The 13,399-nt window shown below is 40.0% G+C and overlaps 1 protein-coding gene across 1 annotated transcript in view; it reads left to right on the top strand.

Annotated features, from left to right (window-relative positions):
• Nucleotides 1-13,399, top strand: part of Rttn (rotatin) — a 174,153-nt gene that overhangs the window by 44,354 nt on the left and 116,400 nt on the right. Inside the window, exons 17-21 of the mRNA XM_059246168.1 lie at nucleotides 1,372-1,508; nucleotides 2,994-3,165; nucleotides 6,783-6,882; nucleotides 9,450-9,538; nucleotides 11,379-11,496. Of these exons, the coding sequence (XP_059102151.1) occupies nucleotides 1,372-1,508; nucleotides 2,994-3,165; nucleotides 6,783-6,882; nucleotides 9,450-9,538; nucleotides 11,379-11,496 (616 nt within the window). The remainder of the gene's footprint in view (nucleotides 1-1,371; nucleotides 1,509-2,993; nucleotides 3,166-6,782; nucleotides 6,883-9,449; nucleotides 9,539-11,378; nucleotides 11,497-13,399) is intronic.

Here is a 13,399-nt window from a genome sequence, read left to right on the forward strand (position 1 = left end):
ATTCTTAGAGTTCAGGTGGTTTGCCTGAGAAAGGAATAATCTGCAGCTGACCCACTTGAAAGAAAGGATCAGAATGTGGGAAGAGCTTTTGTCTAGTGCCATGATGTAGGCGGAGTTTCTCTGTGTCTCGGCAGCTCCCAAATAACCGACATGGAGACAATAAATGCTCAGCTGATAGCTCAGGCTGGTTACTAGCTAACTCTTACATTTTAAATTAACCCATATTTCGTATCTACTCTCTGCCATGTGGCTGTACCTTCTTTCAGTGCGTCATGTTCATCTTGCTTCTCTCTGTCTCTCGTGACCTTCAGACGCCGCCCTTCTTCCCAGCATCCTCCTAGAATGGTTTCCCACCCAGTGTCTTCCTGCCCAGCTATTACTTTATTGAGAGTAGTGCATATTTACAGTATACAAAGATTGTTCCACAGCACTATGAAGAAAAGTGGCTTTTATTTATCCTTCCCTTCCATGTTTTCCTTTCTAGTTTTATTTTGTTGCTATGACAAGTATCATAACCAACAGCAACTTAAGGAAGGAAAGGATTTATTTGGCTTATACTTCCAGGTCACAGGGCATCATCAAGGGAAGCTAGGGCAGAAACTCAAGCAAAGACCATGTAAGAAAGCTGCTCTGTGGATCACTCTCTGGGTAGATCGTACTCATGCTCAGCTATCTAGGACTGGTGCTGCCCAAAGTAGGCTGGGTCTCCTGCATCAGGTCACAATCAAGACAATCCCACAGACACGCCCACAGGCTAGTTTGATCTGTGTAGTTCTTTGGCTCAGGTTTCCTCTCAGATGACTCTAGGCTGTGTCTAGTTGACAGTAAAAGCATACTAGGACATCTGAGAATGTGCTTAAGAAGACTTCTCTTTTCTCACTTTTATATTACCTATGCTGCATTGTGTTACTTGATATTAAAAATATGTAGAAGAAATGGCTGTAATTCGCTGGAAACAGACTACAACTTCCTGTGGACAATGGTTCTCTGTTCCCAATGGACACATAGGTTTTAGTCCTCAAAGCTCACTGGTCCAGTTTTGTACATGAAGTTCCTATAGTACTCCTGCTTGGATCTGTTTGGAGAGGACTAAAGATCTTATCAAGTGTCTTGAGTATGAAGATGCTACTGCTAGGATCGTAGAAAACAGAAATATCAGCACATTTTCCTTAAAATGTACTTTAAAAAACTATTTTACTTTTAATTTCATCTCCTTATCTCACATTGGTTATTTTGAAAAGAGACTGTTATTCAACTGACTTGAGGGGAATTAAATTGCATGACATGCCTGTATAATTACTGTTACTTTCAAATTGAAAACTTAACATATATAAAACTGAATGATAATTTCTCTTAAAAAATAATTCTTAGGGCTATGCTGATCCAGAAGATCCTTTAGGCAACTGCATTCTCCTTCTAAGCAAAGCGAGTTCTGAGGCAGAAGGCATTCTCCCTTCTACTACCCGGCTGAAGTCTATGCTGCGACTTTTGCTCGTGAAAAAGCCTTCGTAAGTACAGTGTAACTTTTTGAATAAGAAAGATTAATGAAGATGTTCTAGAAGAATAATTATATGACTCTGAAACAGTAGAACTAAAGGAAAGAAGGTGGCTTCATGTTATTACTCTGAAGAACCAATCAGTGTGTGGCTGATTGGCTGCTTTACTGACGTGTTTTAATTTCATTTACTTTGTACTGTTACTTGGGGAGCTAAAGGGAGTTCTTTCCTTCACCGTCGTTGGTGTGGGTATCATCTTAACTAAAATAATGGAAGGAGGGATGTATAGTTATGAATTTTCTTTGTTCCTTTCTGTAGTTAATGGTGGGAACATTTCCCCTCACTGAGAAGAGGGAAAAGTTTAAAGTCAAACAGTGATGAAGATGAGAGCTTACATCTGATCCACATCTATGAGGCAGAGTAGGATGTGGAGAGAGAGTAGGCTCATTGGGAATGGCACTGGGAATGGCATGGGGTTTTTGAAATCTTAAAGCCTACTTGCAGTGACACATCTCCTTTAACAAGGGTACAACTAACTTTCCCAAACAGTTCCACCAAATACAGACCAAACATTCATGAGCATATGGGGGGCCATTCAAACCACTACATTCTACTCCCTGGACCCCATATTCTTGTAGCCTTATCAAAATGCAAAATTCATTTAGTTCAACTTCAAAATCCCCATGGTCTTTCAGTTTCAATACTTGTTTAAAAGTCCAAAGTCTCTTCTGAGACTCAAGGCAGTCTCTTAATTGTAACCTTAAAAGCAAAAAGCAAATTACATACTTCCAAAAGCAATGACACAGAATATACATTAACATTCCAAAAGGGAGGAAAAGGGACATAGTGAGGAAATACTAAACTAAACCAAGACGGAAACCCAGCAGGGCAGACTCCAAATCCTGAAGCTGTGTATCCTATGTTGAGATGGCTCTGCCCTTCCAGTTCTGTTGACTGCAACGTACTGCTTTCTCTTGTGCTGGTTCTGCTTCCCTGTTTGGATAGCTCCTAGGCAGATATCCCGTGGGTCTGGCATCGCCACATCTTGGGTTCTCTAACACCTTACAATTTTGGTTTTATACTGGGCTTTATCACTGTTTGTCCTAGGCTACTCTCAAACTCCTGTGTTAAAAATCCTTCTGTTGCATCCTTGCACAGTTGGGGCTACAGATTTGACAGGAGATTAACTGAAGTTGACTGTGTTTTAGTCTCTGTAAGTCTACCCAGTTGTCGTTATTAATTATTCTCAGTTTCTGATGTTATTTTATAAAACAAAATTCACTCTATATGAAAATAGATCTATATGAAAGAGTTTTGTAGAAACAGGAAAATACTACTGATGGCAGTATGTATATATGTATGTATGTATATATATATATATGTGTATATATGGGTAGTTATACTTTATTTTGATAATTCTTTGTATTTCTAAGCATGTTTATAAGCCTATTTATAAGCACAAAATACTGATTTAAATACCTTGTGTCTTGTTTTTAGGGTTCGTTCACTAGCGTTAAAGCTGTTAGCATTTTATCTTACCGATGAAGAAGGGGCTGATACAAAGCGCCCATTGATAGACGCCAGAATTCTCTCCCGAGTTACTAATCTGTTTATTGTGAAAAAACCTATTGACCTTAAACTGGATGACAGACGAGAACTAGTTATTAAGGTAACAATAACTTTTGAGTTTATTACTGTATAGTAATTTGACACATTTATATAATATGCATTTTATGTGGTGACTTTCAGGCTGTGTGTGCATAGGGAGGGAGATGGGTAATTTGAGACTAGTTTCTTGTATTCTATATTGGTCTGGCTTCTGGATGCCTTTGTTTACTGGGCAGATACTACTTAAGTGTCTTAATTCCACTGGTTGAGAATAAGACCACTACCACATTTTAAAACCAAATTTGAAGCAAGCTTTAATTAAATACTGGCCAGGTTGATGAACTCTCTGGCCAGGTCCATCTCTGGGTTCCCAGAAAATGGCCACAAGTCACGCTTGAAGAGGCTTAAAAAGGCAACCCCACAAGGCTACCATATTTTTCATCAGATCCAATCAGGGGCAGTCACATATCCTGACATATTTTCCATCCACATATGATCAAGCATGTCTGGTGTTGGTGCAGATGGCTCAAACAAACTTGTTTAGGGGAGTAAAAACATAAATAGCCTCTAGCCTTTAACTTTGGTTCTCACAAGTGCCTATTGTCTTCTGGGGACTATATGTATGTGCTGAAAGTGGAAGTTATTCATGGAGTGTCTGAAATGCACTACAGTTGAATAGAGTGAGAAGTCTTGTGATGAATTTTTACCTCTTTTTCTAATTTTTAAAAATTTATGTGCATGTGAATACAGTGCCCATTTGAAGCCAGAAGAGGGCATTGGATTCCTTGGAGGTGGAGTTACAGATGGTTGTTAGACACTTGACGTGGATGCTGGGGACCAAACTCAGATCCTTTGGAAGAGCAGCATATGCTCTTACTCTCTGAGTTATTTCTTCAGCTCCTGTTTTTTTTTTTTTTTTTTTCAGTTAATTTCTTAAAATGTATTTTTATTAGATTTATTTTTTTTGATATATGTGTGTGTGTGTGTGCACAAGGGCATGTCATAGAAGTCAGTTTCTTTCTTCCACCATATGTGTTGCTGGAGATGGAACGTAGATCATCAGGCTTGGCAGCAAGTGCCATTACCCATTGAGCATCTCACCTGCTCTTATGATGACCAAACAAATACCATTGACATAAAAATATTGGGAATTGCCAACTAGGAAAAAAGAAAAAGTTCTTGTGGAAAGTATTTCAGCCTTTGCATTTTAAGAGAAACACCTCCCCCCCCCCACATATATATATAAAACACATACATATATATATGTATCTCCAAAGCAGTTTCTCCAGGATTTTACAGTGATTATAAGATTTTTTTAAAATGCTTTACTGAATCCTTGGCCTTTGGCTCCTTTAGATGACTCCAGAAGGTTAGTACCTGTGGTGCTGGTTTTTTTTTTTTTTTTTTTTTTGGTCAACTTGAAACAAGCTAGGATAATCTTGGAAGAGGGAAGCTTAATTAAGACAATGCCTCCATTAAGTCTGATAGGTAGGTAAATCTGTGGGCACTTTCTTGATTAATGATAGGTGTGGAAGGGCTCGGCCCACTTTAGTTGATGCCACCCCAGAACAGCTTGTCCTGAATTATATGAAAACACAAGCTGAGAAAGCCACAAAGAGCAAGCTATGAGCAGTGTTTCTCCGTGGTCTCCGCTTTGGTTCCTGCCCTGAATTCTCCTCAGTGATGGATTGTGACCTGGAAGTTGTGAGATGAAATAAACCCTTTCCTCCCCAAGTTGGTTTTGGTTTGTGTTTTATTACAGCAATAGAGAAGCAAACTAAGACAGCAGCACCTATTTAACCAGGGCTGTCCCTACATCACTGAGCTGATAGACAATTCTGCCCTTGTCCTCATCCTTGATTCCCTCCTGTGCTTTAGAGCTTCCCATGTTCTTTTCACTTTGCCATCTGTCAGTTTTTATTTATACTTACATGAAGTCTTCAGCATGGGTATTAGCAACAAAGGGCCACACAGAGTAGTTAGTACAGTACTGGCTTTTTTTGTTTCTTTGTTTTTGACAGGGTCTTGCTGTGTAGCTCAGGATGGTCTTGTAATCATAGTGGCCCACTTTTCCAAATGATGGGGTTGTAGGTGTAGGTTACCATACACAGATTCTGATAGTGTTTTTTTGTTTTGTTTTATTTTGTTTTTAATGGGCAAAATGCATTCTTAGTTTTGTTCTGAGCTTAATGTTTTCTGCTGTATGGTGGCGTTGGCCAGAGGATTTGAGGATCTTCATAAGATATTTAAAAGATACAGCTAGGGAATCAGTGAGTACCAAAATTCTGTTAGTCATTGTTAGGCTTTTGTAGAATTTGTAGAAAGGGAGGAGAGGAATTCCTGGGATTCCTTGTGAGTCTACAGTTAGGTATGTTCTGGTTTGCTTTTTGTTGCTCTGAAAAAACATTGACCAAAACCAATTTAGAGAGGAAAGTGCTTATTTTTGTCATACAGGTTAATCCATAATCAAGGGAAGCTAAGTCAGGAACTTAGAGCAGAAAGCATGGAGAAACATTGCTTGCTGGTTTGTCCCAGGGTGAAGTTCAGCTACCTTTCTTTTGCAGCCCAGGCCCACCTTCCTGGGGATGATGGTACCACTCAAAGTGGTCTGGGCCCTAAAGCATCAATTAGAAATTAAGGAAATGCTCCATAGGCTTTCCCATAATCTGATGGAGCCAATTCCTCAATTGAAAATTTCCTTCTTAGGTGTTTCAAGTTGACAGCTGAGATTAGCCATCACTGGATAGAAGTTAGCAGAGGGTGTGAGAAAAATGTAATGTTGCTTTAGGTCTTTTCTTGTATTGCTGCTTTTGCTATTTCACACTGCTCTGAAGTAAGCAAATACCAATCTCTGACTGTTAAAGCCATTGGACTTGTCTTCAGAGGCAGAGATGGTTAAAGAAGAGGACCACAGGGTTTGCAGTTGGGAGTTTACAGGACTGAGGGAAATCTTGAGTCATAGGTCTGAGTTGCTTGTCCCAGGTTAGTCTGGTATAACACAGAGATGCCAGGAAATCCACAAGTTTTCTAGGATATTTGCAAGGTGCTAGTGAATTAATGGATTACTTATGACCCTTAACAATAATGTTCATTAAAAAGGAAGCTTATTTGAACTTTCTTTCTGATCTTGTTTCCCTATTACCTAACACACCATTGTAGCTAGAGTTTTCCTGCCTGGCCCACAGTCAGGACAAATCTCTGACACCCGCCAGTCCCACAGCCACTCAGACCCAACCAAGTAAACACAGAGACTTATATTGGTTACAAACTGTATGGCCGTGGCAGGCTTCTTGCTAACTGTTCTTACAGCTTAAGAACATTTCCATAAATCTATACCTTGCCACATGGCTCGTGGCTTACTGGGATCTTCACATGCGGCTTGTCATGGTGGTGGCTGGCAGTGTCTCTCTGACTCAGCCTTTCACTTCCCAGCTTTTTTCTCCTCCTTGTCCCGCCTATACTTCCTGCCTGGCCACTGGCCAATCAGTGATTTATTTACCAACCAATCAGAGCAACACATTTGCTATACAGAACATCCCACAGCACACCATTGTTACAAATTTACATATAAATGTTTATTTAAGTATGTTGACTGTAAGCTTTTGTTTTTATGGCATGAGCTGTAAAATTTTATTGGGGAATTGGAAGCAGATGAAAATATGTATTTTTGATTTTCAGCTGGAGACTGTTGAAAAGGTATATGAAATCTTCACCTCAGATGATGTTGATCTTGTTTTGAGGAAATCAGCTGCAGAGCAACTAGCTGTAATCATGCAAGGTAATGATTTTTTGACAGTGTTCTTATTGCTAGCCTAAGATTTGAGGTTGCTGTATTAGTATTAGTTTGTCAGATAACTGTTCATAGGCCAGGCCTAGCCTCTGACGTATTTTAACCTTCATGATAAGAATGTCTTTTTACATGTTTAGATTGTTGAACAAAACCAAGATCTAAGAATGTATGGCAGACCTTACTTATAATATTTACTATGGGGTTCTTCACAAAGAGTTTGCTTGTCAAGTTCATTGTCAATATTTGATCTATAGAATGTCATATGGGGGCTTATCAAATTATCAAGTATAATCTAAAATATTAATAGAATTATGAGTATAAAGTTTTTTTCCTTTTAAAATTTATTGGTATGTGGTAATTTTGATTCCGACATGTTGCTCAGAGAAGTGACCCAAACAGTACTTTTCGGTAAGACAAAAAAATAATACATTATGGGCTGGAGAGATAGCTCAGTGGCTTAAGGAGCACCTCATGGAGGCTCACAACCATCCATAACTCCAGTCCCAGGGGATCTAATACCCTCTTCAGGGTTCTCAGGGCATGCTGTTGGTATAAAATATACATGCAGACAAAACAACCATACACATAAAATAAAATGAAAAAAAAAAGCATTGTAAGTCTGTGTATGTGTGGTTTATTGTTTAAAAAGAGTATGTATGTGGTTTTATTATTTAAAAATAAACTAGAAAAAGATAGCTTGCTTTGTTTGTAATATTACTATTGCATAGGGTTTATTATGTAATAATAAAGTCTTTGTTAGTTTTTCATTTTTTCTCATCTTTGATATATGCATTTTAATGTTTCTGGAAAAAGCAAATTCTCATTTTTTTTTCTTTTTAACTTTTATTATTCTTTGTGGATTTCCACCATGCATTCTAATCCTACTTATCACCCCCTCTCCACATCAGCCCTCTGCCCTTGCAACCTCCCCTTCAATCAAAACCAAATTTAAAGGAACCCCCCCCCCAAAAAAAATCATCATCATCATCTTGTCGTGGAAGCTGTAGTGTGGCCCTTGAGTCACAGTTTACTCTTTAGTCCATTCACCTTTACTTGCAAGTGTTCATGAGCTAGCCCTGATCCTCACTGGCTGCAGCAGCTGCTGCGCATGAGAGTGGGTTCTGCTTCTGGTCTGGGCAGCCTACTAGAGCTGACCCTGTTGTGGGGAGCCCGTTCCTCCCCAGATGAGCCAGCCCTGAGGACATGAGAGCAGGAGAGCTGACCTTGCATCCCCATCCCCCCCTGCCCTGCCCCTACCCCATCTGCTGTGCAGTGCAATGGTGAGGGAAAGATGCCCTCCTCCAACGGGGGGTTGGGGAGGGGAGAAAGAGAATGGGGGGGAGGAAAGCGGGGAGAGAGGAGAGGTGCGCTGGCCTCAGAGTCACGAGAGTGAGAGAACTAACTCTGCCCCTCACCAGCTGTAGCACACAGCAGAGTGGGCCCTGTACCCTGCCTGGGCAACACAGTAGAGCTGACCCTGTTGTCTGTGCTGCAGGTGAGCCTGCCCTGAGGGTGTGAGAGCAGGAGAGCTCTATATATTTGAATATATGCTTATTAAATATTTTTTCAGAAATATGTAGTACATTAAAAAATTTCCTTTTATATTTCCTATTAATAACTTGAGGCTAAAAATCATTCATTAATAGACTGATGTTCATATTCAACCATATCTACTTATTAATTTATGGAGAATTCTAAATATTTTGAAGTCATCTATTTGGGAAAGAGAAGAAATGAAACAATATGGAGAAAAAAATTTGCCACGTAGAACTAAAATAATTAGTTTGCTTTCTTAAAATCCTAGTTCTACTTAGTATCTAAAATAGTTTTCATGTTTGTTAGTTTTTATAGATTTTTTTTTTATATTTCATATTCCAGTGTGGGAATAGATGTAAGGATTTGTTGGGGAATATTATTTTAAGGTATGTTACTTTTGTTTATGTTGCATTTGTTTAACTCTGTGAAGATGTGTTACTTTGTCTGTCGAAAACATCCATTGGTCTAATAAAGAGCTGAATGGCCAATAACAAGGCAGGAGAAAGGATAGGTGTGGCTGGCAGGCAGAGAGAATATGTATATATAGAAATCTGGGAGGAAAGAGATCTAAGATCTAGCAGCCAGAGAAGGAGGAGGACTCCAGGGGCCAGCCACCCAGCTACACAGCCAGCCACAGAATAAGAGTAAGATTTACAGAAGTAAGAGAATGGGAAAAGCCCAGAGGCAACAGTAGACAGGTTAAGTTAAAGTTAACAAAAGCTGGCTAAAAACTAAGCAAAGCTAAGGTGGGCATTCATAATTAAGAATAAGCCTCCATGTGTGAATTTATTTGGGAGCTGGGTGGTGGACCCCCCAAAAGAGAAAAAACAAACAAGAATTGTTTGTAACTTAAATGTTTCAGTGTACAGATTCATAAAAATATTTGTCTTCTAATTTCAGCCCTACATATACCATATTTTTAATAGTTTGAAGGTTGGGTGCATAACTGTCCCATATATTTCAAAATGTTTTTAAAGCCACAAAACACTTGTTTAACTTGAATATTGTTTTATCTGTAGATATTAAGATGCATGCTGTGGTGAAAAAGTTATGCTTAATTGAGAAGATAATCGGGTATTTAAATGAATGTGTGGGTCAAGATGGCAAGGTAAGACATTTTTTATAAGTTGGCCTTTTTAAAGAGAAGGGTATGTTTGTGTGTGTGTGTGTGTGTGTGTGTGTGTGTGTGTTATATGCATATGGGCATGGAGTTTCACTTGCCTATGCATGAGTGGGTAGAGGCCAGAAGTTGAAGTTGGATATCTTTCTCTATCACTTTCTGTATTATATTTTGTTAATATTTTTTAATTTTTATTTTTAAATTGTTTAAATTTATTCTCTCATATATACATCCAGACCTCAGTTTCCTCTCCTTCCTCTCTTCCCAGTACCCCACCCCATCCACTCCTCCTCCATTTCCCTTCAGAAAAGGGTAGGCCACCCAGGGATATTAACCAAACGTGACATATCAAGTTGCAATAAGACTAGGCACCTCTCTTCATGTTAAAGCTGGATGAGGCAACCCAGTAGGAGGAAGGGTCCCAAGAGCAGGCAACAGAGTCAAAGACAGTCCCTGTTCTCACTGTCAGGAGTCCCACAGGAAGACCAAGCTACGCAACCATAACATAGATGCAGAGGGCCTAGGTCAGACCTAGTAGGCTCCCCAATTGTTGGTTCAGTCTCTGGGACCCTTATGAGCCCAAGTTAGTTGATTATGTGGGTTTTCTTGTGGTGTGCTTGACTCTGTTTTCCTACAATCCTTGCCCCTTCTGTAGGATTCCCAAGATCTGCCTAATGTTTGACTGTGGGTCTCTGCATTTTAATCAGTTGCTGAATGAAGCCTCTCTGATGACAGTTATGCTAGGCTCCTGTCTACAAGTATAACAGAATATCATTAGGAATCATCACTCATTTCATTGAAGTTTCTTTCTTTCTTCCTTCCTTCCTTCCTTTCTTTCTTTCTTTCTTTCTTTCTTTCTTTCTTTCTTTCTTTCTTTCTTTCTTTCTTTCTTTCTTTTTTTTTTTTTTTTTTTTTGCCAGTTGTGTTTTGTTCTATCCTAGGCCTTTGGGCCATCCAGTCTCTGATTCCTGGCTCTTCAGGCAGTGTCAGGGGTGGGCTCCCTTTTGGGGGAAGGGGCCTCAAGCTGGACCAGTCATTGGTTGGCCACTCCCACAATTTCTGGGCTCCCTTTACCCCAGCACATTCTGTATTATTGTTAAGATAGGGTATTTCACTGAACCTGTAGCTAACTCATTGTTTTGGCTAGGCTAGCTGGCTAGCGAGTCTCCTGTCTCCTCCCAGGAAGTTCTGGGTTACCACACCCAGATTCTACATGGGTGCTAAGGATCATATCCAGGTCCTCCGGCTTGCAAAGCAAGTACCTTTCCCACTGTACCATATTTCCGGCCTGATAGGTTGATTTTATTAGTTTGAACTGAATTTAGCTGGATTTGGATGAATACTTGTATTTTAAGGGAGACCCACCCATCTTTTATTTTTTTATTTCTAAAAGGAGTCTCTAAAGGAAAACTAAGCTTAAAAATTCTATGAGCTTTCTAGAGACAAGTGTATTCAATGTTGTTTTTATTTTTAAATAATTTTTTAAAATTAAAGAATTATTATTTTATATGTATAAGGTGCATCGTGTGCATACTTGGTGCCTATAGAGGCCAGAAGAGGGTATTGGATTCCTTAGAAGTGGAATTACAGACCATTGTGAGCCGCCACGTGGGAGCTGGGAATTGAACCTAGGTCCTCTGGAAGAGCAACCAATGCTCCCTAACTGCTGAGCCATCTCTCCAACCCAATATTTAAAGTAATTGTTAATGTAATTTTAAAAACAGCATACTAACATCTTTTCATTTTAGTTGCATGTAATTTAATGACCAAGCCACAATACTTAGAATAAGGCCATGTGGTATGTTTTTATCTCATTTCCCATTGGCAGGTTGTAGAATGCTTGATTCAGCCATGCCTCACGCTCCTGAGGAAGGTTTTATATGCTGACCCAGTCATCCGTGTTTCCTTGTCACAACAATCTTCTCTCTTGACCCTGTTATTCAGAGGTGAGTAATCAATGCCAGAAGGATAACTGTAGATAACATTTGCTTTTCTTGTAGTATGAGAACAAAGTTCTTTACTGGCTTGAAAAGTCATCATGAAAAGCACTCAATGCTTTTGTGGAAATATCTCTTATACTGTTGTTGCCTAAGTAGGCAGCAGCTGAGAAAAGCTGAGCTCTGATGACACTCTGTACCTGCTTGTTAATACGTAATTTAGTGCTTATATGGTCATTGTTGTCTTTGAAGAGGTAAGGCCAGCTGCTTTCTCTTCCTTTTCTTTAACATCTGTACCCTACTTCTGGTGTCACTTGTCTTTTGGAATTATATTGCTAGCAATCCATCCATGGAGTCTATTTAATGAGCAAAGGAATTTATTTGGGGGTTAGCTCCTAAGACAGAATAAAGGAATTTGTCGCAGAATCTTGGAAGGATGAGGCACGATCCAATGCTGTTCTCTGGGAAGCTCTGCCCTGTTCTGTTCCAGCATCCAAAACCACGAGGTAGTGAAGAGAGAGCGTGCATCCCAGGTCTTAAGGGTCCCCCAGCGGCCACGCCCCAGGGGCATGTACCTCAAGGTCATAGGCAGGTTTTGTAATAGTTACCTGCTACCTCACTAGGGGCAGTGCTTCAGGGCATGGCTCAAACAGTCACCCACTACACTTGTCCCTTTGTTTGGCATTGGCTTACAAGATTAGACTGGGATAGAGACTGTAGACCCAGCTAAATCACACTGAATGACTTCTTTAAGCATCTGTGTATGTATGGAAGTTTTAGAAACGTTTTAAAAACGTGCTATTAAAAAAAGAAATCCAGGTTAGTTTGATTTTAATATATTTGGATAGAAAAATATCATGGATTTTGTCTTGTTTCTTTCTTCTTCTTTTTTTTTTTTTTTTTTTCCCATGACAAGGTTTCTCTGTGTAGTTTTGGTGCCTGTCCTGGATCTCGCTCTGTAAACCAGGCTGGCCTGGAACTCACAGGGATTCACCTGGCTCTGCCTCTTGAGTGCTGGGATTAAAGGCGTGCGCCACCACTGCCCGGCTTGTCTTGTTTCTGCTTATCATTTGCTTTTAATAGACCTGGGTATTTTTATATTTGGCAAGGTTCTCTAGAGGAACAGAACATAGAATGAGTTTGTATTATGATAAGTGATTTATTATATTGGCTTGCATGATAGGGCCAAGTACTGGCCATCTGCACACCAGAGAGGCTAAGAACCTAGGAGCTGCTCAGTCCTGGTCTGCTGGGATGGCCTGAGAGATTCCCAGAGAGTCAAAGGTCTTTAGTTCCTGTTGGAAGGTAGGAGAAATGTGGTTCTGGTGTTGTTGGTTGTTTTTACTCTTTTGGCTTTTTGGGGCCCACCACCCAGCTCCCAAATAAATACACACAGAGAGACTTATTCTTACTTATAAATGCCTAGCCTTAGCTTGGCTTGTTTCTAGCCAGCTTTCTTTAAATTATCCCATGTACTTTTTGCCTCTGGGATTTTTCCTTTTCTTATTTCTATATATCTTACTTTCACTTTTACTCCGAGGCTGGCTGAGTGGCTGGGTGGCTGGGTGGCTGGGTGGCTGGCCCCTAGTGTCCTCTTTCCCTTGTTCTCTTGCTCTTCTTCTTCTCCCTTATCTCTGCCTGCCAGCCCGCCTATCCTTTCTCCTTCCTCACTATTGGCCCTTCAGCTCTTTATTAGACCATCAGGTGTTTTACACAGGCACAGTAACACAGCTTCACAGAGTTAAACAAATATAACATAAAAAGTGCAGCTCATCTTTACATCATTAAATGAATGTTCCACAGCATGAACAAGTGTAACACATCTTAAAACAATATTCCACCACATTCTGGTATAATGAAGTATGGCAGCAGCGCAGGATGGACCCAGTCAGGGCAAGAACTGAAGGCAGGC

This window comes from Peromyscus eremicus, chromosome 19 (genome assembly GCF_949786415.1).
Source record: "Peromyscus eremicus chromosome 19, PerEre_H2_v1, whole genome shotgun sequence".
In the NCBI taxonomy this organism is placed as follows: Eukaryota; Metazoa; Chordata; class Mammalia; order Rodentia; family Cricetidae; genus Peromyscus; species Peromyscus eremicus.